This window comes from Anolis carolinensis, chromosome 2, assembly GCF_035594765.1.
Source record: "Anolis carolinensis isolate JA03-04 chromosome 2, rAnoCar3.1.pri, whole genome shotgun sequence".
Classification (NCBI taxonomy): domain Eukaryota; kingdom Metazoa; phylum Chordata; class Lepidosauria; order Squamata; family Dactyloidae; genus Anolis; species Anolis carolinensis.
Window position 1 is genome coordinate 118,528,154 of NC_085842.1, and position 27,397 is coordinate 118,555,550.

Sequence of the window (27,397 nt, forward strand, 5' to 3'; positions counted from 1 at the left end):
CTACTCCCTCCCACGGAGGAGGCGGAGGCGCTTCTCAAGGGCGGGGCCGCCCCGCTGGCAGGCCCGGGGAGGCGGAGGTAGAGGCGGGCTCTCTCCTCCGCCAGGGCAGCCTCCTTCGACGCCGGCTTCCAAGGGGCGCCTGAAGGGAACTCGGGCGCTTCTCGTTAGCGGTAAGGCCCGGAGCAGGGCAGGCAGGGAGGGGGAAAGGCAGCAGGTTGGGTCGGGGCGCCCGGTCACACGTGTTGCTCTCTCTCGCTCTCTCTTCCGGGGAAGAGGCTCTGGAGTCGCGCCCGAGTCAGGCAAGTAGGCGAGGCGGACCCCGCGCTCCCGCAGCCGCTCCTCGAAGGAAGGCGAACTTCCCCAGCAAACAGCGCTTGTGCCTCGCCAAACTCCCAACGGTCCCTAGCGTTGAGTCTTGGCAGCCGAAGTGGTCTCAACCCGCTTTAATTCTACAACGTAGAGCTCGCTTCCGTCGGAGGTGCCCTTTAGGGTTTTCGCAGCCTGCTCTTTCCAGGTTCTCTCCAGGACCCCTTCCACACAGCTGAATAAAAGCTTCTTTGAACTGGAATATAGGGCAGTGTGGGCTCTGGGCCCTTCCACGCAGCCCTATATCCCAGAATACCAAGGCAGAAAATCACACAATATATGCTTTGAACTGGGTTAACTGAGTCCACACTCAGATAATGTGGGATTTTCTGCCTTGATATTCTGGCATATAGGGCTGTGTGGATGGACCCTTTGATAACCCAGTTCAAAGCACATATTGTGGGATTTTCTGCCTTGATATTCTGAGTTATATGGCTTTGTGGAAGGGTCCCAAGCTTTCCTGGCAGGAGGTTGGACTGGATGGCCCATGAGGTCTCTTCCAACTCTACTATTCTATGATTCTATGGCATCAGGGTTTTCCCTTGTTCAAACCCTGTTCTTCTTTCCAGCCAGTGTGGTCTAAGGGCCCATCCACACAGCCCTATATCCCAGAATATCAAGGCAGAAAATCCCGCATTATCTGAGTGTGGACTCAGTTAATCCAGTTCAAAGCAGATATTGTGGGATTTTCTTCCTTGATATTCTGGGATATAAGGCTGTGTGGAAGGCCCCTGAACCCACACTGCCCTATATTCCAGTTCAAAGAAGCTTTTATTCAGCTGTGTGGAAGGGGTCCTGGAGAGAACCTGGAAAGAGCAGGCTGTGAAAACCCCAAAGGGCACCTCCAATTGAAGCGAGATCTACACTGTAGAATTAAGGTGAGCTGAGACCACTTTGGCTGCCAAGACTCATCTGAGACCCTATTCCACACAGCTGAATAAAATCCCACATTTTCTGCTTTGAACTGGAATATCTGGCAGTGTGGACTCAGGGCCCATCCACACAGCCCTATATCCCAGAATATCAAGGCAGAAAGTCCCACATTATCTGAATGTGGACTCAGATAACCCAGTTCAAAGCAGATATTGTGGGATTTCCCCCCCTGATATTCTGGGATATAGGGCTGTGTGGAAGGGCCCTCAGATAACCCAATTCAAAGCAGATATTGTGGGTTAGTCTGCCTTGATATTCTGGGTTGTATGACTGTGTGGAAGGGCTCTGAGTTATCTGTGTCCACATTGCCATATATTCCAGTTCAAAGCAGATAATGTGGGGTTTTATTCAGCTGTGTGGAAGGGGCCTCAGCCATAGAACCAAAAATATGTAGGCAGAAAAGCCCACAATATCTGCTTTGAGCTGGAGCCCCTTCCACACAGCTAGATAAAATCCCACATTTTCTGCTTTGAACTGGAATATATGGTAGTGTGGACTCAGGGCCCTTCCATACAGTCATATAACTCAGAATATAAAGGCGGATAATCCACCATATCTACTTTGAGCTGGGTTATCTGTGTCCACACTGCCATATATTCCAGTTCAAAGCAGATAATGTGGGATTTTATTCAGCTGTGTGGAAGGGGCCTCAGATAATCTGGTTCAAAGCAGATATTGTGGGATTTTCTGCCTTGATATTCTGGGTTATATGGCTGTGAAGAAGGGCCCTGGGTTATCTAAGGCCCTATATCCCAGGATCTGATCCCAGGTGTTTTTTTTTTGTTTTTGTTTTTTTGCTTTAAACTGGATTATATGAGTCCTCACTGCCAGATAATCTGGGATAAACATAAAACCTGGGTTTAAATCCTGGGATATAAGGCTTGTGTGCCATATAGCACAGCCATATAACCCAGAATATCTAGGCAGAAAATCCCACAATATCTGCTTTGAATTGGGTTATCTGGGTCCACACTGCCATATAACCCACTTCAAAGCAGATAGTGTGGAATTTTATTCAGCTGTGTGGAAGGGGCTTCAGTCCTTTACCACACTGTAGAATTAATGAATTTCAGCACCACCTTTAACTTTTGTGTTTCAATGCTGTATGTATAGAATCCTGGGATTTGTATTTTATTGTGGCACCACAGAGAAGGTGAAATACCTCTCCAAACTATAAATGGAAAAATTCCATATGTATAACTCTTCCATGTGGCAATGGCTAGGGTTGGGCTTCTCTCAGTAAACAATTTGATGGGGTTGTATATGTGGGTGATGTCTACACAGGCAAAACAAAACAGCTTCACATTTTCCTGGCCCGTAGTGACGACATTAATGACACACACATCCTGAGTATGTGGAAGTGAAGGCCGCATTATTAGCCATGCAGTTATTTTATGTGTTAAAGTTGGTTCTGTAATGCTCAGGTATATCATGTTTTGCATTATTTGCCACCATAATCTCCATCTCATGCATCCAGATATGTGTATGCATGCCATATAGACAGACACATGTCTTCATTGGGCAGCCTATGAAGGGAACTAGCTGGTATTTAAATGCTGACAGATGGAAGGGCACTAAGACCATTATGCAGTTTTCCATACAAATGCATTTATGCCCTCGGGGATGATAAAAACACCCCAGAATATATTTGAATCCACTAGAGCAGCATTTCTCAAACTATGTTCCTCCAGATGTTTTGGACTTCAACTCCCACAATTCCTAACAGCCGATAAGAGATGATACTGTATATTCTCTGGAATAACACAATGAATGTAGCTTCATGGCAAGCTTATTAATACTGTACATGGGGTCTCTATTTCTCATGGTATTTTCAGTTCAACAGTTAAAGGACAACATAAAAAATGCTGTCTATTTAGGCATGGTCATAATATATTGTACAGACTGCTATTAATTTAATATGAGGGGGGAACAATTGTCCTCTCTGGAGTGCTGAAGACTGCAGCACTAGAGCACGTGTGCCAAACTCAAGGCCTAGGGTCTGAATTCAGCTCTTCATGTCATTTTATGTGGCTCTCCAGATGCTGGAATACAATTTTTGTATATCTCATCATTAGATATGACTAGAGCTAATGAGAGTTAGAATCATAGAACCACAGAGCTTGAAAGACCCCACGAGCCATCCAGTCCAACCCCCTGCCATGCAGTAAACGAGTTGTGATCAAGAAACATCTAGAAGGCTACTGTTTGTTCTGTTTGGTCAGGAGACTAGGGCTTGAATTCACATACAAGGTTTAAGGATATAATATCTGGCTTTTAAATGTTTTTTAACCTTTCTCCAACCTCAGAGCCACAATTGCTGTTGGGCTGCAATCCCCATCATCCTTAGTCCACATGGCAGATAATCAAAAGTGGTGGGAGTTGTCATTCAATAACATCTGGGGACCAAAATTGGGTAAAGATTAAAGAGCACTGGCCACTATCTAAAAATAAATATATAATTGACCCTCTATCTCCCTGGATTCTCCATCCTTGGATTCAACAGCACAGATAGAGGAAACAAAGGTTTTAAAAACAGAAGCAAAAAGCATAACTATGGTAGGAATTGGATTAAAGCTGGAAAAAAGGTTTGCTGGAATTATTACATTTGAAAATGAGCAATTGGACATAGCTAAATATCTCTAATACCCAAGCCCTTGATATTCCTTGAGGTTTGGTTCCAGAGTCCCGTGTGGATACTAAAGCCCACAGATGGTCAAGTACAAATGTACACAACAGTGTAGTAAGATGATGTTCTTTAAATAAAATAGCAAAATCAAAGGTTTTTGGATTTTAAAAAAAAATCAAACTGGATAATTGAATCCATGGATGCAGAATTCATGGATATGGAGAGCCAATTGTACCTATTTTATTCATTTTAGACTCTAAATCTAAACTTCTTTGTGACTGATATTCTGGCAGAAAATTCAGATAACATCACCCAAGAAATGTGGTACTATAGTAATTATTCATAGACAGTCACTCGTGGCTGAGTATGATTGCCTTCCAAGGCTGGAGTCTGGCTGGTAGTTCCGTAAGTGATTATAATAGTAAGAAAAATATTTATTATTATTTATTTCCAATATTTCTATCCCGCCCTTCTCACCCGAAGGGACTCAGGGCGATGTACAATTGGCAACAATTCAGTGCCGACACATCATTAAAACAAACAGCATATAAAATCTATTACAAATAGTTAAATCTATATATATAAAAGGATAAAGTTGCGGGCGCAGTGACTATAACAACAAAACTAAACATCCCAGAAATACGAAACTTGGCAACACAATGCAAAAGCCTTGCCTCCCGGTTACAACAACACAACCACACCACAAAACCACAATCCGGACCCACAAAACTCACAACAACACATCATGACTATAACAACACAACTAAACGCCCTAGAAATACAAAACTTGGCAACACAACGCAAAAGCCTTGCCTCCCAGTTGTAACAACACAATCACAACACAAAACCACACTGGACCCACAAAACTCACAACAACGCATCGTGACTATAACAACACAACTAAACACCCCAGAAATACGAAACTTGGCGACACAACGCAAAAGCCTTGCCTCCTGGTTGTAACAACACAACCACACCACAAAACCACAATCCGGACCCATAAAACTCACAACAAAGCATCGTGACTATAACAACACAACTAAACGCCCCAGAAATTCGAAACTTGGCACACAACTAAATGCCCCAGAAATACAAAACTTGACAAAACAACACAAAAGCCTTTCCTCCCGGTTGTAACAACACAACCACACCACAAAACCACAATCCGGACCCACAAAACTCACAACAATGCATCGTGACTATAACAACACAACTAAACGCCCCAGAAATACGAAACTTGGCAAAACAACGCAAAAGCCTTGCCTCCTGGTTGTAACAACACAATCACACCACAAAACACAATCCGGACCCACAAAACTCACAACAATGCATTGTGACTATAACACCACAACTAAACGCCCCAGAAATACGAAACTTGGCACACAACTAAATGCCCCAGAAATACAAAACTTGACAACACAATGCAAAAGCCTTGCCTCCCGGTTGTAACAACACAACCAAACCAGAAAACCACAATCTGGACCCACAAAACTCACAACAACGCATTGTGACTATAACAACACAACTAAACGCCCCAGAAATACAAAATTTGACAACACAACGCAAAAGCCTTGCCTCCCAGTTGTAAGAACACAACCACACCACAAAACCACAATCTGGACCCAAAAAACACACAACAACGCATTGTGACTATAACAACACAACTAAACCGGATGGCCATCTGTCTGAGAGGTTTGAGTGGGTTCTTCCTCCATGACAAAAAGAAAGAAAGGGGTTGGACTGCATGCAAACTACAAATTCCAGCACCCCATGGCATGGAGTCCATGCATTTCAACTAGAGGCCTCTTCCTTTTCCCTTTCCCCGCCATCCAACCCATTGACCCAGTTCCATGGCTCTGCAGGCAGGAAAGGCTGGGACGGATAGAATGAAGGAAGGAGGGAGGGAAGGGAAGTGAAGGAACGCCAAGTACAAGAGCCCTCCCTCTCTGCCCGGAAGGCCAAGAGCGAAAGGGAGAGAAAGGCCATTGATCCGGTTATATTTACCCTCCTTTCTGACCAGTGTGTTCTTATCAGCGAGCTCAGGATCGGAGCAGAGAAAGAGAACAGATAGGAATAAAGGAAACAAGGAGACCACCCACTCTATCTATCCATCCACTCATCTATCCCTCCACTCACCCACTAATAATAAACACCTACACAGGCAAGAATCAGCCATGCACTGAGTCTACAAGGCCATTCAGTGCTCATCCACCTCCCCAATCCCTACATTCACACTTGGCCTCCAAAAAAACAATTACAATAATAACAATGACAACAACAACAATAAGAATCTACACCATCACAAGCAAGAAGCACCCAGGCACTGAGGCTGAGAGGCCAGTCAGTGCTACAGTGGGCCTCCAAAAAAACAATACAGTAGCATCTAACTTATCCAGCCTCAATAAGATGTAAACCGCACTCAGCAGAATCAGACATCACGATTAACAACAAACCAAAGACAACAGGGATCTCAAGCAATTATCAATCAACACAAAAATTGAAGAAGGTAACAGACTTCAAATACTACTACTAATGTGAGTATAAAGAAGGGTGAAGGTCACAGCATAAATACAACCTAATGTAGACTGACCAACACCACCAGACTAAGCCACAGCAACGCGTGGCCGGGCACAGCTAGTACATTATAAAATATAAAACATATGGTTAAAATCCGTTCATCCAGTATCCTCGTGCTTTATCCATACATCAGTCTGGGTCGTGTTTGATTTCCAGTAAAACGTTTAATGGAAAGTAGAGGGTCCAATTGAGGGAACATATTCATGCAGGTTAATGACCTCATTATAACTCACAATTACCTTATTAAACTGTCAGCTTATCTGTGAACATTTGCTTCTCGTCACAGAGTTCATGCTTTTTGTCTTTTATTAAAGAAAGTGGTTCACTATGTCTTTTTGGAAGGAGAAAGTTTGCATCTTTCATTTTAACATGTTTGAGAAAGTGATCCACACTTATTTCAGTACAGCTTTCTGGCCATTGTTTTTTGGGTTGGTTCACAAAGTCATATTTCTCCATATACAGATGAATATTTCTCATTCTTGAAACACACCTCTTATCATGAAATAGTTGTACATGGATATGGTTGCATCTATTTTTGCAGCTATAGTAGCCAGGGGAACAGAAAAACCGAAACCAGAAGTTCTGTGGCCATAGGAACTACATGTCTTTTTTGAACAGCCTTATTCATATTAACTTTTTCCATGTAACATTTTGGATATGTGATTTGGGGACATTCCAAAGTCAAACTGCGGATGTTGGTACTGAAGAAAATTGGCTGTGTAAATCAGATTTTAGTTTTCAGAGGAGTAGCCATATTAGTTTGCTGTGGCATAAAAATGAAGGAAGGAAGAAGGTGGAAAAATGTGGACCTTTAAGATGGTTTTATTTTCGTATGAGCTTTCATGAGTATAAACCAGGCATGGGCAAACTACAGCCCTCCAGGAGTTTGGACTTCAACTCCCACAATTCCTAACAGTCGGTAGGGAGTTGAAGTTTAAACACCTGGGGGGCTGAAGTTTGCCCATGCCTGATATAAACCCATTTCTTTATATGCTGTACTAACTATCATTAAAGCCTTAGGCCTAAAGCATATTCATACAGTTATGGGAGTAGAATATATCTTAGCTGTTGTGCTTGTTCTGTGAACTTTTCCAGTGTTATTTGTAGAGTTACAGAGAATTGCTTGCTATATTACTCAGTAAGCTAACAAAGAAATGTATCAGAACAATATTATCAATAAGTTGCTAACTCTTTGGAAGCTCTTTGTAAACTCTGACGTTGCTATATTTTTTAAAGGGGGTTGAGCAAGAATGGGGGAGTGACATGATGAAAACAGGCTTTAACCATTTGCATCTGATGCAAATTGGTGCCACTGACACCAAAGGAAACTTTGCAAAAAGAAAAAAGTGAGGGCATTTTTTATCCTGGACTCCAGTATGTGCAAATGAGTAAAACTCCTTTCTCCTCTACTCTTCACACTGTCTTTTTTTCTTAATTAGCCATGTAAAAACTGTAGTTGTGAATAGGCCTTCACATATGTGTTTATCATTGCACATACCCCATTCCTTGCCATGAGAATTCTGTGGACTTGGATGAAATATTAACTCAAAATATTCTCTAGCAAGTGATTTTTCCTTAGACTTAAGTGCAGGAACCTGTACAACTCACATAGCTCATGTTTCTTTAAGAGAAAATTGCAAAATCAGGCTGGCTCTTGAATATAATTATTGAACCCCAGAACACCTTTAGCTGAAATATTGGTACATGTCAAAATTTCCCTTGAAACAGGCCTTGGCATAGTCATGAAGTTGTCCCTTTTTTGCTTGTCAGTGTGCCGTAACCTTTAAAGGTTGCATAAACTGCTTATTTACTGTTTAAAGGTGACAGGTCAAACTAAATGTGCTCTTTACTGTTCATTTGTGCATGCAAAATCAGGTATCATCATGCACTTGAGCCTCTGCCTTGGACAGCTACCAGGTCAGTGGATTTGTTGGCTATCTTAGTGCTCTTCTGCCCTGACCTGAGCTCATTATGATTCACATGAGTAAGTTTAAATGGTCTGCTTGTTACAGCTCATTGTGCAGTTCAGCTAAATCTCAGCTAACCATGGACTCCCTTTGCACCAATGTACCGTACCAGGCATGGACAGATGTTAGCAACAGTGCCATTGTTTCCAGTGGCTCTCTGGGCTTGGCATGCCACATGATAGGGCTGTATGCTAAGATCACTGGATAAATCATCGGTAATACGGTTTGAAGTTGCAGGCCATAGAGATGACAGACCTAAGAAGAGAAACCTCACTACTTTTTTGACTCTTACATGGAGACCCAAACATTTTCTTTGGAGGCTTCTCTGACCACATGCCTTTTTGTGCATGTCACCAAACTATGATTAAATTAAGACACCAGTTGATAGTGATAGGGAGGAATTTCACCTATCCAACTGGGAGGTTTGCTTTTTAATTGCAGTGGAAAATGCTGAAAATTCTTTCTTGTTTTCCTTCTACATAATAACTAGATCCTTGCAGTCAGAAGAGGCGTTGGACTAGATCCCTTTCAAGGGTAAACAAAGGGATTGCAGCATTTCCCTCTCCAAAGAGAATCTGGGGCGTGTGTCAGTAACTTAGCTTGGAGACTTAACACACACACACACCTCCTGCATTCCCAGATTGTGGAAAGAGGATCAGAACATGCACAACAACATACTAGTACTGTTCATATTTCTTCTGCATAGACACATTCAAACACAATCCCAACAAATGTGCTGGGAAGGAAATGTTTGGCCACCGCTCAAGCTAACTGATTTCTGGTGCTTCTTCAAACAAGATGTAGCTAATTTGGTTATGATCATATTTAATCTTTCTCCTGGACTTTGTTTGCTCCTGTTCCTCTCTCATACTTAGTGGCTCTGCTGACATAACAATTTCATGTAAGTAAGAGGAGCAGAATGAGCTGAATCCTTAACTGTTAAGGAGAGAAATAGGAGAGATGTTGAAATAGGAGAGATGTGGTTGTACTCCAGCTAAGGTGTTTTATCAAAAAAATTAGGAGTGGAAAATGCCTGCTTTTTACTTCCACATTGGTAGTGTGTATATCTAATATAAATGTCTGCAGCTTTTAAATAGTGTGCAGAAAATGAATTGGAAGAAGTTTTTCTATCCCTCATAATAGTGAAGCATAACGTAGTGAAACTGAATGATGGGAGAGTCAGGATGGATAAAAAGGAGCACTTCCTTCCTAGCCATTTAAAGCAATAATGTATTGGCTTCCCCTTGTGTTCAGTCAGATTTAAACTGTTTCTTTCATGCTGTAAGCACTGTAGTTTCAAACCAAAATATCACAGCTGAAGATTGGGGAAAGTGGGTAGTTAATCCACTCCAGTCCAGAAGTTAACCCAATTCAGGTTTGATTCAAGACTTTAAAGGAGCTATTCAAGATGCTGAGCCTGTTTTGAGAATAGAGTTTAGTATCCCTTTGGCTCCTTTAAACTTTGAGGGAAACTTGGAGTGGATTCACAATACTGAAAAGGGAACTTACTCCTATCCCTGATGAAAACATCATCCAGATCTCAAAGAAAATCATTCTCTTCAAGGAAGAATTGGGGAACCTTTGATCCTTGGGATATTTTGGATTTCATCTCATATTATCCCTCTCCATAAGTCATGCTGGAGAGGGCTGATGAAAGCAGAAGTCTGAAAAACCTGGTAGGCCAGAGGATACCTGTTATTGCTTTAAACCAGGGGTTCCCAAACTAAGGCCCGGGGGCCACATGCAGCTCATCGGAGCCATTTATCCGGCCCCTGCTGCGGCAGCTCCCTCCTCCTCTGCCAAGGAAGGTGCGTGCGGCACGGGGTAGGAGGGAAAGGCGTGCACCTTCCCCGTCTCCTCCCTCACCTGGTGCATGCCTTCCAAAGCTTTGCTTGTTTATAATGGAATTTTAATTATTATTTAATTAATAATTAATTATTAAGGGGTGCACTGCATTGCTAGTGCTTTTGGTGCACAAAGGCAGAAGGAGGTTGGACTAAATGGCCCAAGAGGTCTCTTCCAACCCTCTTTATTATTTTTATTATGATTATGATTAACATTACGGCTGTATTTATTCCTGTTTTGTTTTTTTACTTCAAAATAAGATATGTGCAGTGTGCACTGCATAGGAATTTGTTCATTATTTTAAAATAATGTTGGTGAAATTTGCTTACTTCTAAATGAATATTCAAAGGGATATTTATATTTGTTGTTTGTGGCAACAGATAAAATCAAGTTGCATCTAATCATCATCATCATCATCTGATATCTGGGTGTGCACAATTGTAGGACTCTACATGAACTGCAGCTCCCATAAATCCTTCCTACCAACTATGATGGCTAGAGCAGATAAGAGCTGCAAGCCAAAAACACCTGGATGTTGCCCATTTCTATGCAGTACACTACAGCCCAAGTTTTTTATTTGTTCTTTTTTAGTCGCTGGTTGTTTCATGTTAATATAACAGTAGGAAATTTTCTATTCCAAATTCCCAAACTGACAAGAAAGAAAGAAAATTAAATATGGCCTTTTATGAATGAATAGTATTTTTTTTAAAGTTATCTCACGCTGGATGGAAATTTGTACCCTTTCTTGACAGAAGCTTCCACAGTTAAGATTATGATAACATGCATACATTTGATAATGAAACAAAATGTCTACTGAGCTACGGATGTTTGAATTAGTTCATAACAGCTTCAATCAGATTTTAAGCAACCAACATCAATGTCTCTTTATATCTGACTGTTCATGCTAACAGGCTTGCCTCATCATGTGACTTATGTGGGTCTACTGGTCTTGTGGTTTACCCATTAATATTTCTTCTACAAATTCCTGGTAGTTGTTATTGAGATGTTAGATAAAACGTTTAGTCATGTTAAATTCTTAGGATGGAAAATGTAACTAAATTAAACCAGTTTTGAGAATGAAATGCTGTGAGTTACAGCTTCAGACAGTTTTTTTTGTAAAGGAAAAAAACAGCACTGGCAATGTGTGCCTAGGTGACTTTACGATGTTATAAAAATAACTGCCTTTCTAATGGACAGACACTTTCCATACTATATAATGAAAGCTAGGATGCTGCTACTTACAAAGGGTGCAATGTTAGCAAGCCAGCCTGTCTGCCAAGCAAATTGCTGTCCATCCACACTTTTTCCTTGTGGCAGAAGTCTGTTGCTGTAATCTAGACACTATTCACCATTCATATGTTGAACAGACAGCTGATTTATTTTGTCCACATTCAAGGTCACTAAACTAGCATAAATCGAGCAGACTCTGTAGTACATAATCTGCAATTATATTTTCTGGGATAAGATGTTTTGATACAGAGAGGGTCAGCTGGTAAGCTTCAAATTTGAACCTCCTAAATGTAACTTTTAGAAATTAGTGTTATTTTGTGTTCAGATGTGAAATCTAATCCAAAGACAGAGCTTGTAAAGTTACTTTTAAGATGAATTAATTGATGGGCATGCTGACGTAAGTGAAATATGATGCTTTGGGTCCCAGAATAATAGATTTAGAAGGGACTGCAAGAGCCATCTGATCCAAACACACCACGCAGGAACCCACAGTTAAAGTAGCCCCGAGAAGTGGTAATTTAATGTGTTTTAGAAATCCCTAAAATGGGAGTTCACCATTTTCCAAACTAAAATATTCCACTATCAAACAGCTGTTATCAATAGGAAGTTCTTCCTAACGGCTTGTCAGAATTTCTTTTCTTGTAACTTGATCCACTGTTTTAGTTTCTACTCCCTTGAGCAGCAGAAAGCACCACTGTCAACATGATAGCTCTTCAGATATTTAGTGATATCTATCAAACTATCTTTCAGCCTTCTCTTCTCCAGGCTAAATGCATGAAGTTCCCTCGAAGCAGTACTGATAGGACTTCATACTTTTTATCACCTTGGTTGTTCTCTTTTGGATGCATTCCAACTTATGGGTATCCTTCTCAAATTATGATACTCAGAACATGTGACCACAACTGAACAAAGTGTACTATTACTTCCCTTAAACTGATGCTGCCCAGACTGCATTGGCTTTTTTGCTGCTGCATCACTGTATTGACTCAGGTTTAGCTTGGGCATCTACCAAGAGCCCTAAACCATTTTTATAAACCAGTTATTGCTCATCGTATATTTATTCCTTTGATTTTTCCCACCTTTCATTTATCCCCATTGACATTAATTGTGTAAGCTTTTTCTCAGCTATCAAGTCTGTTTATAATCGTAAGAGTATTGGACTAGGTCCCACAATATCTGGTTTAGTATGCCACTCAGCCAGGAATTTAACTGGATAATTCAAGGGCCAGTCACTATCATTCAACCTGTTTTCTGGTAAGAATAAAGTGAGGGAGGAGAAGAAACTGTACAGTCTGGAACTTCTTGAAAGAAAGACAAGAACAATAGGTAAAGGTAAAAAAAATTGATGTGCTGTCTGTGTATATTTTGTAAACTTCAGAAACAGTCTTGACAGAACACAGTGCACTGCTACTAAGGAAAAAGCCGGAGAAACATCTGTGTACTTAATGGCAGATTGAATAAATTTGGCATAAAACACAGGCATTTAATTCCCTTCAGCCATACAGAGATAAGGTTCCTGAGTAAAATAATATTTTAGTATAAATGTTGAAGATTTATCTAGTATGATAGCAATTGACACAGCCTTTTAAGAACTCACCAGCTGAATGAACAGAGAAAAGCCAGAAAGTGATTAGTGTGAAGCAGCCAAAGAGTACCAAGGACAGGTCTTGTGCATTGCATATTTGTAGTCATAATATGCCTATAAGGTATGGCATCCCTTATCTAGAATTCTTGGAACCAGAAGTATTCTGTGTTTCAGATCCCCACCCCAGATTTTGTAGATGGAACCCAAGTCTGAACATGAAATTTATTTCTGTTTCATGTATGCCTTGTAGCCTGCATGTAGCCTGAATTTGATTTTATACCCACATTTTGTAATAATTTTGTGCAAAAAAATAGGTTTCTGTACATTGAACCATCAAAAAGTGAAAGTTTCACGGTCTCAGCCACCCACATGGACAATCTTGCATTTTGTAATAGTTCAGATTTCAGAATTTTGGGTAAGGAATTTTCTACTGTGACCCCTACAAATCAGGAGTGAGACTGAGAGATTGTGGCTTACCTAAAGCAAAGTAATGGGTTTGTATCTGAAGTGTGATTTTAGCTATAGTCTCCCTAATAAACAGTTTTGCCATTAAGCAAAAAGGCTCCACAAAATACTGTTATGATTATTCTACTAATTTAAATCTCATGTTTTCCCCAGTTTGGGATGCAAGCTGGTTTACATCTCTTTAAACAAACGATAATTCATAGCATACAACAGTTAAAAATATTATCAAACTATCAATGAATTGTAACTTGTTTAAAGCAAATAGCATTAAAAAGAAAGCTGTAAACAGAAAAATCAGCCATTGTACAATATTAATTTTTTCTAACCCATCCATCCTCAAAGGCCTGCTAAAGCAAATACATATTCACTTGTCTGTAGAAAGGGGAGTGGCAGTATAACATTTTTTTGGAAGGGAGTTTCAGAGCCCGAGAGCAGCCACAGAAAATGCCAACTCCTAGGTTCCTATGCACTTTTGAGGGCCATGGGTTTATTTTAATCAGTTTTCTTTGTGCTGGAAACTCTGAATGATCAAAGATATACTGCAACTGACAGAAGCTATAAGACTATGTATCTTTTTGTCATTTATGCCTAAAAGAACAGCCAAAGAGGTAGAATCTGAACGGGCAGCTAGTTGAGCAGTAGCTTTCCATACTTTTGAGGCAAATAAAAGATGAGTTGTGCCTGCAAAAAGCAAAGTTTTAATCAACTCTTTCTAATGTACATCTCTTCAAATATATTTTAATATTCTCCATGAGATTGTTGGAGACATTCTGCATCTCTAAGGGTGAAATGTTAAACATTTACGGTTGATGGTCTTGTTGGAATCTAAAGTTGGAGTCATCTAGTCCAGGATTGAGCACCTTCCCAGAAGGAATGTGTTCCAACTTTCAGAGTCAATTTAGCAGATACATGACATTCTTAGGATTGGATATCCTGAATTCAGGCCGCCTTCTACACTGCCATATAACTCACATGATCAAAGCAGATAATCCACATGATCTGTTTTGAACTGGATTATATGAGTCTACACTGCCATATAATCCAGTTCAAAGCAGATAATCTCGATTTTATAGGATAGTGTAGCAGGGGCCTCAGACGTTGGAAATACAGTTTGGATCTTTGTCTTTGACAGACTGGTAGGATTACTATGCCTAAAATGAGGAAGCTGAACTTCGTTTTCTATCTAAACACATTCTCCAAAATATCATGAAGTGTTTATGCATAGTGTTCCACATAAAGCATTTTGCTGGAAAATATGTAGAGCTCTACCTGGAAGTCTGTCCTGGAAAGCTTCCACATTCTGCTGTTGTCATGCAGTCAGTCACACAGTGAAATTCACAGAATTTCATGTTGGGTCTGAATGTCATCATCATCCACTCATGATCCACTTTCTTACCACTTTTTCTGGCTGCTATCTTATTCTGTCAAGACAGAGTACGAACACATTTTTGGCTTGGGAGTCATTATCTGGAAGCACCCTGGCTTTTTATAGCCTTGCAATTTCATCTTATAATTCCCAAGCCTTTTAGTTTCAAAGGCAATCTTGCAAATGGGAAATCCACAGTTGATATACAAATTCCAAAAAAAAAAAAAGAAAAGAAAAAAAGCAACACCTTGAAAGTTAAGTTTTAAAAAATATGCCTTTTCTGGAGATTTTTCAAAGCCCTTCTTTTTTCTTTCCTTGTTTGGCATCATGTTTGAATAAAATTATGTTCGCTTCCTTGTGGGGAGGCAACATTGTAAAATATAATGAATAACCAAGAACATTTTGTACCTTTGAAGTGCTAGTGAAATATCCTTCAAGTTTTTCCCCTCTTCATTGCTTGTCTGCCTAGAGGGGGAAATAATGGGGTGTTTAAGATGCTTATTTTGTAATGGGATTTCTGTTGTAATTGCCAGTATTTAGACATTTGAAGCATATCTTCAAGTGGGCTGTTGTGGGTAATCTCATCTCAGTATTTTGGTTTTCTTTTTGGTTTCTTAAATGTTACAGCTTGCATCTTCTTGTTAGTATAAACCCCATTTAGACCTGTTACACTTAACTTACTGGCATTGTAAACAGTGTCAGAAGTCTGGAGCAATCTGGTTTAAATACTGTGGTCAAGCTAAGTTTCATAAAAACTGATCCAAATATGTATGTGGTACTGGGTTGTTTTCAGAAACTTAGATTCTGATTTTTTTTCTTCTGCCCAGTTTACTCATTGGACACTTAAATCAGTTGCAATGATTGCTTTGACAAATAGGAGCTGCGGTGGCGCAATGGGTTAAACCCTTGTGCCGGCTGAACTGAAGTTTGGGTTGCTGACCTGAAGGGTGCTAGTTTGAATCTGTGAGATGGGGTGAGCTTCCGTCTGTCAGCTCTAGTTTGCGGGGACATGAGAGAAGCCTCCCAGCAACACATCCAGGCATCCCCTGGGCAACATCTCTGTAGATGGCCAATTCTCTCACACTAGAAGAGACTTGCAAGTCACTTCTGACACAATAAAAATTGCTTTCATCGTGACAAAGTTTATTCTTATAGAGAAAAGTCCTTTCATTTTCAGAGTTGGTTGCATTCTTTATGGTTTTATAAGTCTTAAATCTGTATAAAGCTCAGTTTTTGAGCTTGTTGAGATTGTCCTTTAGTTTGCTTCTCCTACTGCAGTTGCCTAACTAATAAAGTTAAGTACATTGAGCTACTTCCAGGAGATCCAGATTCAACTTTTCTTATTTAATTTTTCCTTCATTCTAGTGAGCCCTAAGGATGGCAGAAGCTAACCATGTCAATTCAGTGTTTGAGTTGGCCGAAGTACATGATGGCGAACGAAATCACCATCCTAGGATCATCTTGGAACCCATAGACAAAAGGACAGATATCAAGGCATGGATAGTGAAGAAAGTGAAGAAAAAATGCAGCTGCACCCCAGCTATAGCCAAAGACTTGGTCTTCAGTTTTCTCCCAGTGCTGAAGTGGCTCCCCAAATACAATGTGAAAGAAGACCTCTTGGGAGATCTGATGTCTGGTCTGATTGTGGGGATCTTACTGGTCCCACAATCCATTGCCTATTCCCTTTTGGCTGGCCAAGAACCCATCTATGGTCTCTACACATCTTTTTTTGCAAGCATCATATATTTCCTCTTTGGAACCTCACGTCACATCTCTGTTGGCATTTTTGGTGTACTCTGTCTGATGATAGGAGAAGTAGTAGACCGTGAAGTACAGAAAGCTGGCTATGATTTAGACATACATGTTTACATTAATAGCAGCAGCACAATGGGGCCTCTAAATATGAACCAAACATCACAAACATTTTGTGACAAAAGTTGCTATGCAATTATTGTTGGAAGCACAGTGACATTTATGGCTGGGATTTACCAGGTAAGACTTCTCAATTGGTTTGTATTTTGTATCATTCAAGTTCTTTCTTCCTCTAACTGGTTCATAGCCTCGATGTTTAATGTTTTCCTTTAATTAGTAATTAATAATCAAATGAAGGTGTTTATAAAGATCCACATTTCACATGAATCAGATATAGTTGCCCCTCTTGTACATGTTTATTTGTGGCAGTGCAAGTTATATAGATTTCAGTGGAAACTTATTTAAACACATGACATCCCACCCCAAAGCAATGCAATGACACTAATACTGAACAGTAGGCTTGAGCGATCCATGAAAAAAATGTTTCTAAACTTGCTTCAAAAGTAGGGGGCGCTGGCGTTTCATTTCTGAAGTCACTTCCAAATTTTGTCTCCAATATTTTTGAAATGTAATGAAAATTCGTTAAATTCAAAAATAATTTGTTAATGTCGGATGCGCATGCGCAGTGGCCCAAAACAGCCCCCGGGGGGGACACACACTTTTATGGGGCTCTCCCACACTCAGTTTTTGAGCTATCCTGATCAAATTTGGTGCAGTGGTAGAACACATTCCACACTGCTTGCTCACCAAACTGCAGAGCGTTTTCCCTTTCCTCAGATTTATTGCGCAATTTCAGAGGAGCCCTGCAAGGTTTGAAATGGAACCAAACCAGGGAAAATCTTCAGCCCCTTATCCCAGAGGTATTCTTACGGGGATAATAGGAATTCTAGTATATGCCAGACTTAGCAAAAAGAGGTGCACTGCTTTGAGGAGCCCTGCAAGGTTTGAAATGGAACCAAACCAGGGAAAATCTTCAGCCCCTTATCCCCAAGGAATTATTATGGGGAAAATTGGAATTCCAGTATTTGCAACACTGCAAACACCTAAAAAAAATCCAAAAAAAACGTTTCCCCAGACACCCCAAAAAAGCTGCTGAAATAAGTGCTCCTTACTTTTATTCTTTAACCGAAAAAATATTAAAAGAAAACTAAAAGCCCCCCCCGACAATATGGCGCAGCAGGAGAATAACAGCTCTGGCAGACGGACGCCAAGCTGGTGGGGAAAAAACCCACAGCCCCTTTTCCAAACACAGCCTTCTCAAAAACCAACCCTTTCCCCGGTCTTCTTTGGATGTTCTCTCTGCTCTATTCTCAATCCCAAAGCCCAGCGGCCACCAGGCAAAGAAGCTAGTCTCTGACGCAGCAGAAAAATCTTGCCTGGAACCACACTGAGCTAAGCCCAACCACCCTCTCCAGATCCCCGGCGCGAATGAGCCACAAGGCGCCCTGCAGGCTCTTTTCATTGAGGACATACAAGCTTGTTTGTTTTTTTAAAAAACTGTATCTGGCTGCTGTTTCACTTCTCTCAATTTGAAGGATTGATGGTGACATTAAAAACCCTAAATTGCTTGAGATTTTGATACTTGAAAGGATGCTTCACTCCATACTTGTCTTTACCTCTTTCCTACTAGTGAGAGCAGTATGAAGTGGGAGTTCCATTTGAATGTACCATATCCTATTCTACCCGATTATGTCCAGCACCTTGTAGTCTTTGGGATTCAGGTCCTATAAGAGAGAGTTTCAGCCAGTTTCTTGGACTGGAATGCCTAGGAAGGGCCCATGAACTTGTGCTGGCCCCTCAAAATAAAATACAGCCCCTTGTCATTGTATAACTTTAGAAATGTTAGCAGTCATCTGGGTCTTAGGGTTTTTCTTAACATTTTATCAGGACCTAACTGTTTTTCCTCTGAAACAAATGGATCATGTAACCCTGTGAAATTGGGTGTATTTAATTTTTACTTCTGAATTGCGGTTGTTGATTATAGCTCACATTGACACTAACCAGGAAGGCCACTATTTCATTATGTTATCATATATGTAACATTTACTATCAGTACATAAAACACATTTTAAAAAACTTGAACTAAAACCTTTAGAATGGCTACATTTATTAAATGCTTACAAACTTTGTGAGATATTTCTGGACATGTATGTCAGTCTGAAAACTTAGTTGACAATTCTAGCTACAGTAGCAGCAGCAAACTCGAACATATCAAAAACCTTTGTGTCAAACCTGACTTGTTGATTTAGGAAGGTGGAGTATTGAATCAAGCACTGCCAGAGGAATTGATTTTGATAGTGTTCTTAGAAATATTGCAGATCAAAACTACAACAAAGGCTCACTATATTCTTTGATGGGGTTATTGTTTCTTTGTATAAAGTACTGTATATTATTATCTGGTCATTTTGGTGCATGGGCAATAAAACATTTTGAAAAGTTTACTACGGTAGTGACCATATTAAATAGCCTGAGATTAGCCATCATGTTTAATTATATTTTCATATTAATGCACCAACAGTTCTCTGTTTTGTTTCATATTTGATCACAGCCATATTTTTCTATAAAGGAAAAAAAATCAACTTTACATTTCACGGTATATCATTTTTGTTGAAAAGACAACTGAGAATTTGATGTCCATTTGAACATTCTCACTTCCTCAGTTTTGAGAAAAGCTGTCTCCACTAGCCCCAAAAACAGACTTATTCCATATTGCAGAATTTTTCTTGAAGGCCCTGTTGAGACCCAGCCTTTTAGTTTGCTTCTCCTGCTGTAGTTGCCCAGCTAACACAATTCACTACATTGAATTATTTCCAGGAGATCCAGGTTCAAACACAGGTTGAGCGGAGAGGGCACTGTGATTCGGCCAAAACTGTGTTAGGACTTTAGATATCACAGCTTAATGTTGGTAGCCTGTGCAAGCCCCCCCCCCCCCCAAAAAAAACTAAATCAAAGAAAAGACATTCTTTACAAGTGTACCATGACACAATATTGTAAAGCAAATGTCTCCATAACACAGTTGCATACCTAACCCACAATGGAAAAATATTACGCAGGCTTAAAATGTGAATTCCCCCCCCCCACCCCCATGCATATGCATATCTAAAAAGGTTAAATGCAAAATGCCACAAAGAAGGAATGTTTCAGTAAAAAACAATACCTTATGTCTGACTTAACATGAAATAAACAAGTAGATTTAACTAATAACGTACAGTATTTCACCTCATGCTCTCCATGACCTGCAACTTCATTTATTCTGGCACAGTTTTACCTAACAGTGTGTACATTCTTGTCTTATTTCTTTGTTGCCTTGTGATACAAGTTTGTTTTCTAACCCTTTCTCTTTCTTTTTAGATTGCCATGGGCTTTTTCCAAGTGGGCTTTATCTCTGTATACCTCTCTGATTCCTTGCTCAGCGGATTTGTTACAGGTGCTTCCTTCACTATCCTTACCTCACAAGCCAAATACCTGTTGGGTCTAGATATTCCTCGGAGCAATGGCATTGGTTCCTTTATAACTACATGGATAAACATATTCAAAAACATCCACAAAACCAACTTCTGTGACCTTATCACCAGTTTCCTGTGCTTACTTGTTCTTATCCCAACTAAAGAATTGAATGAACGGTACAAATCCAAACTTAAGGCTCCCTTGCCCACAGAGCTGTTTGTGGTTATAGTAGCTACATTGGTATCACATTTTGGGAAACTGAAAGAAAAATATGGCTCCAGTGTTTCTGGACACATCCCAACAGGGTTTCTGCCACCACAACCACCAGACTGGGGTCTCATTCCAAGCATAGCTTTGGATGCAGTGGCCATAGCCATTATTGGCTTTGCTATCACTGTGTCTCTTTCTGAAATGTTTGCCAAGAAGCATGGCTACACAGTGAAACCCAACCAAGAAATGTATGCCATTGGTTTCTGCAACATCATCCCTTCATTTTTTCACTGCATCACAACTAGCGCAGCCCTTGCCAAGACCCTTGTCAAAGAGTCAACGGGCTGTAGGACTCAGGTATCTGGAGTGGTGACTGCCTTGGTCATCTTGTTAGTCCTCCTTGTCATTGCTCCCCTCTTCTACTCCCTCCAGAAATGTGTGCTAGGGGTCATAACGATTGTCAATCTCAGAGGAGCCTTGAGAAAGTTTGGTGACCTGCCAAAAATGTGGCAATTAGGTAAAGTGGACACAGTGATCTGGACTATCACTATGTTGTCTTCAGCACTGATAAGTACTGAACTTGGTCTTTTGATTGGGGTCTGCTTTTCACTGCTGTGCGTTGTTTTGCGGACTCAGAGACCAGAAGGACAACTACTGGGCTGGGTGCCAGATTCTGAAATCTATGAACCTCTTCCTGCCTACAAGGACCTTCAGACTAAGCCCAGCATCAAAGTTTTCCGGTTTGAGGCACCCATCTATTACGCCAATAAAGAAAGTTTTAAGTCCATGCTCTACAAACAGACTGGCGTAAATCCTGTGTGGGAGCTAGCAGCAAAGAGGAAGACAGAAAAGCGAACAAAGAAAACAGCCAGTGCCAATGGAAACCAGGCTGAGGTTTCAGTACAGCTTTTCACTCAGGACTTTGAGTTCCATACTATTGTGATTGACTGCTGTGCAGTGCATTTCTTAGATACAGCAGGGATCCACACACTGAAAGAAATCCACAAGGATTATGAAGAAATCGGCATCCAGGTGCTACTGGCTCAGTGCAATCCCTCTGTGAGGGATTCCCTTCACCGAGGGGAGTATATAAAAAAAGGGGAGAAGAAATTCCTCTTCCATAGTGTGCACCAGGCTGTGGAATATGCGCTGTGTTCTTCTAAGCAGAATGGGTGCTGTGCTCCTGAAGGCCAGTGTAAGGGAAAAGATCTTGCAGAGAGTTAGGAAAATTCAGGAGTGGCAGTCCTATGAGTGGGATAATTCTGGTCATACACTCAGATGGGAATAAAGGGCTACTTTTGTTTTTCGTATTGTTGATCACACAAGATAATAAAGGTGTTTTGATGCTTTAATTTTGCTCTGCTGGGAAGGGCATTAAATAATAGGACTAAGAAGAGGTAATGTGAATAGTTACATCCAACGTTACTTCACTTTGGATATAGCAAAGCCAATACTCTTGAAACTAGATGTGCCTTGTACCTCCTACTCCTTTTGTTGTGTTCATGTTTCAAATTGTGCTGCTTACCATAATGTCCATTGATGCAAAAAGTGCCATATTTTTAGAGGATTTCTCACTTTGAAGCAACAATAAATGGTTTGGATCCTACAATTAGTATCTACAGCAGGTTAAGGAAGATTTCATGCCATCTACTCTTCCCTGGAAAGCTCTCCAGAAGAACTCTGGTGCAGGATTGGAGAAGCTATGAAGGAATGCAAGGATCAGAGTTGGTGGAAATCCTCTAATGTAGCAATTCCCCACCCCACACCAAAATACCTTATCCTGCATTGCTGAAAAGGCCCCAGACTCTATGGAGATTTTTTAAAAGAGAAATAAAGAAGATAGGAAACTATTTCCCCCATCAACTTCCTCCTATTCCCTTACCAGATGATCTTTTATCGTATTGAAGGATTTAAGTACTCATTATCCACAATTCAGATAGAGTGAGAGTTTTCTCACTTCTTGGTATGTCTGAGAGATTCTTGATAATAGATGTGAAGTTTAGTTCTCAGCTATTACTAAAACTATACAGAGAGCTTTCTGCTGTTGTGGAAAACCAGTCATAAGTGTCTTTACTACAACTTTAAACAAGGGAAAAGGCATGTTATCTGTTTAGAGACATTTCTTTTTTATGAAGCAAACTGGATACTTAATTAACTTCAGATGTTTCTTTGGAAACCAAAAACCCATACCATTCCTTTAAGAAAATTAATAAAGGATTACTTCAGGTAACTCAGAACTTGTAAATCTCACCCTTCCCTGCTCCCAAGAGCTCTCCTTTATCAGCCTGGATTGTTGCATAAGGAATCCCTTGAGTAAGTTGTCCTACAGATGTATTTGTTCATTACAGTTTCTTAAAACTGGGCATGTCACAAACTAATATATCAGGTTTCTAACTTGAGAATTAATTTAAAACCTTTCATAGCCACTTCAAACCAAATATTTTTTTTCTGCTCCCTTTTGGTGATGCCTTATTTACTTAAATACATGATTATGCATTTATGTATTCAGTGTCAAAGACGTTCTTAAACATTTGTTTTAAGAAAAACAATTATTTGAATAATATTTCTGATTATGAAGCTCAGTTGAGCACATTCTGTAGTAGAATGAAATTGATTATGACTACATTTGTTAGCATTCCTAACATTTTAAAAAGGGACTATAATAACTGCATTATGATATTGGCTGGAGTAAACCAAACAAAATGTCTTTTTAAGTATCGCGTTAAGTGGAATTGTTTCCTTAATAGTCAGAATTACAATTGGGATTACAATTCCCAAAACCTTCTAGTCATCATGGCCACTGAAATTCTGGGAGCTGAAGTGTGAAAGAGAAACATTCCTAGGCTCTATCAGACCGTGTGGCGAAAGAGTTTCAAAACTGAAAGATAAAAGTAAGCCCTTCTCTGTACAGAGTGGACCTAAAGCTCACAGAGTATATGCTACCAAAAGGAAAAAAATAACCAATGAAAAATTTCACCTGTAAGATCAACAGGCTAAGTTAGTGATGTTTTCTTATTTATTAGTGATCTGAGAAATCAAAAGAATTTGTCAGAGAGACTGATCCCCTTTGAATTACACCAGACTCCAGCTTCTTGTTTCTTTCTTGCTCCCCACCAAGACTCTTCCACATTTCTCCCCAAACCCAGTAAGTGCTATTCAATGCTATACAGAGTACTGTTGAAATGAGAAGCCATGGTGACAAAGCTTTGCAAAGTTTTCAGGACTATAGTAGCCTTGCTGGCTGGGGATTTGGGGGAGTGGGGGGGGGAGCTTTACTCCAAAATATTTGCAGAGCTCTGCCATCATGACTAATAGTTGTAATTTTGCCTTTCTCCTGTTACATTATCTATCCTTCAGCACATCTTATTCATTGTGTAAAAAAGAAAAAAAATAGCTGTTTTGAAATTTACACCATTCAGTTTCCTTTGATGATCCTGAATTTTTTCCTGAAATACTCTTTGTGAGGATGAGGCATTTCTACAAATCTTTCCCCACAAGGGCAATTTAGCCCCAGGACAGGCCTTTTTTTGAAATTCAAAATAACTTCATTTCCCTTTATGTTGTTTTTTTCTTAAAAAGTAAGCATCTCTGGGGTCTAAAATAGCCCAGCAAGACAAAAAAGAAAAAGAAAAGAAAAGAAAAAGATTTTAAAAGTTCCTCATAGGGCAAAGAAAATCTGGGGATTCAAGTTTTCCTCAGGATCTAATATTTCCTTTACCTTTCATTGTTGGCCACTCCTGCCTTAAGAGAATATGAGTTGTGCAGCTCACATTTTCATATTTTATTTAGGAAGATGTAATGTAATCAAAGCTACCTTAAGCAGTAGCGACGTTTTGTTTTGCTTTCTTTGTTGTTATGTAGGTCTTCTGAGGAAAGCCGAATATAGTGATATTTTTGTGTTGTTTTTGCATAATAAACTGCTACTTTAGAAAGAAGAGGTTACTTTTTAAAATTAATGTGATAGTAATTTGAACAATTGATCAAGATGAATGAATAAATCAACCAAGCAAATTGGCTTATCTGATACTTCTTAAGTATAAGGAATATGTTAGAAGAACTATCATAGGGAAGCTAAGAATACATTAATTCTTACCTAGCAAGCATGAAAAGCACAATCCATAACTGAAAACAGGAGTGTTTTCAGATTGAGGGTTTGCAGCAGAACTACAAGTCAATTGTAAGAGCATCACGTATTAGGCTAAATAGGACTAAAATAATGAAATTTTTACATGGCATTTCATGTCCCTTCAGATGAGCAGTATTTCTCCACTGCCATCTGTACATATCATGGTTTGTTCTCTATGTTCTGTATCTTCTTTGTTAATAAGACCAAACGAAAGGTAGTATTTCCTCTATCATTTGGGGGATGGCATTGGTTTCCCATTGGAATATGAGTTCCAAGTTTGGGCTCCAAGTTAACATAATTGGAACTATCGGGAACTGATCCTATCTCTGTGACAATTGTTGCTGATGTGAACATTCTCCTTTACTGCCAGTTTTTTGGGCTGTACAATTCCATTTTGTGAATGGAGTTGTAAAGCTTGCTCAGAAATATGCAGCATGTTATCAGGTAGAATGCCTATTTAAGATTTTAATAAAGCAAGACAGATTTCTCTGGCTATGAATATAGCCTTCTAGGACCTCAAAGTCCTTTTATGGCCTTCTGTCAACTGGGATGAGAGCAGTTCTACATGTTTGGAACTCTTCTGTATTTTAATAGCAAAGCATTATGAAAATGAATATCCACAGGGTTTCTGTTATAAACTTAAGGTGCATCTGAATTTGTTTTTTTAAACAACACGTGCAATTTTAATAAGTTGCCCAGTGTTCATTTTTATTTGGAATTTACAAGACTATACCATAAAAATTAGTCCTGTCATGTGCTTGTGAGTGTTGCTTGTTGGAATATTTTGTGCCTTCAATCTCACTGTTTTCATTACAAGATGTGCCTTAAGCCAATGTGGTGTTTGCTTTTTGACAAAAATGTCAAACAATATCATAAAATTTGAAAAGACACAGCATATTGTTTACAGTAAATTGAACCAATATTTCTGTCTCTGTTTCTGATCTATTTTTGGTGTGCCTTTTGATTGTGGAATATAATTCAAAGCACTTTTAAATGACATCCCTCCTCTCAGTTTGTCCTTCAAATCACCTGTGGACTAATAGCGACTCCATGAGTTTTTCATTGGGTTTTTTTTACACAAGGAATATTTAGAGGTAGATTTGCCACTTTTCTTCTGAAATACAACCTTATAGCATCTGTGATTTGCTAGTGGTCTCCCATCCAAGTACTTACCAGGGTTCACCATATTTAAGCTCCCAAGATCAAATGGTGTCTTTAGGATGTTAGACCAGATATAAAACAAGCAAGTAGAGAATGCAATCTACGTGACATGACTTTTCTGTTTCCATAAGGAATTACAGACTTTTGCTGACCTATTCTTAATGAAGCAAACACCATCAATTTTTTAAAGTCTCTTCTGACTTTCTCTTTGCTTGTCAGTATCTCCTCAGGCAAGTCTGTAAGAACTGGAGTGCCATATCTTCATGATATTGTATAGAGGATGCCTTCTTTGATCCTTCTGCCCTAACATGCTCCAGTGAAGTGAACATTAAGCCAAAAGCAACACTGTTTTGCTATTTTGAATAGTGCCTAAATAATAGTCAAAATGATAAAAAATATAGTCATGAAAACAGTAACAAACAAAAGTAAAAACAACATATTTAATTGAAAAGATAAAAACATAAATGAAGCAGTTGCATTAAGACTATCAAAAAGGCACTGCATAAATAAAGGTATAGCAAAAAGTAGCTGACACACAAAATTAAAATACTAAACATTAAAAAATAGGAAAAGTCATAGGTTGCATGCAGAGGTAGTTTGCAAAGGAGGAGGATAATTTGTTTAGTTCCATGAAGGAAAGTGTGGGTAGCAGTACAAGTAATTCCATGGGAATTTGGCAAATATGTTTATTTTTAGACTGCCAGTTGTTTCTTTGTGGTAGTTGTGCAGTGCCCAAAGAAATGGATGGGAAGTTATTACAAAATTGTATGAACAGAAGAAACGAAACCAGTGTGATTTTGGCTTTGCAAAAAGTATATGGAATGTAATATATTATGAACCAAATTGTTTAGTTATTTTATTTCCTGGATGTTTGTACAGAGACAGTCTACTATTTATCCATTCTAACAAGCACTTGTATTAACTATATCATAATATAGATGAATTCAGATAGATATGAAAAATAGATGCTTGCTGGGTAAAATTCATTTCCCTGTAAGTTTGTATAAAGTCTGTTTTCCTTGAATGCTAGTAGAGTGATATCTTCATTGTTGGGGAGCCTTAATACAACAATCCTGACGTGAATATAAATTATACCTTTTCTTTTGATTAGTCTTCGCTCTATCAATGCAAACCTTCTCTCTCTTTTGTGTGTGTGCTAGAGTTACAATCTTAGTAGATGAAGAGAATGCTAAGGCCTTTGACATGCTCACAAAGAAGCTAGTAAATGAGCGTGTATATTTGTCTCTTTCTTCACATGTCTTATTTTTCTCATGTATTATTGCTGCTTGGGAAAATGCCTGCCACGGGAGTCCAGGGATTATGGAAACCTCTCTCCAGCTAATTGAAAGGATGCTGTTTATACAGTTCTGGACTAAGGTAGTTGAGCAATAACACATTGGAACAACTTGTGGAATGCTTGAAAACAAAGTGCTATTAACAGCTGACCAAATACAGTTTTGTGAAATAGCTTTACTTTTTAAATATTTCTGTGTATTTTTCATCCTTTAAAGATTGATTGAAGTCCCAAAAACTTAGATTGTAAATAAATGTTATGTCTCCTTCTGTACAGTTAGCCTCCAGTTGTTAAAATGCATCTCTCAAATGGCTTAAACAGAATGTTTAATGAAATTTTGTAAGACTATTTTTAAACATATTTGTTATTAAAATATTTTGAAACGTG

The 27,397-nt window shown here is 39.4% G+C and overlaps 1 protein-coding gene across 1 annotated transcript; it reads left to right on the forward strand.

Annotated features, from left to right (window-relative positions):
• slc26a2 (solute carrier family 26 member 2) lies at positions 1–27,397 on the forward strand. The gene is made up of 3 exons (XM_003217337.4): positions 1–170; positions 16,326–16,952; positions 20,124–27,397. The coding sequence occupies exons 2-3, from the start codon at positions 16,338–16,340 to the stop codon at positions 21,651–21,653; spliced, it is 2,145 nt and encodes a 714-aa protein (XP_003217385.1). The 5' UTR covers positions 1–170; positions 16,326–16,337; the 3' UTR covers positions 21,654–27,397.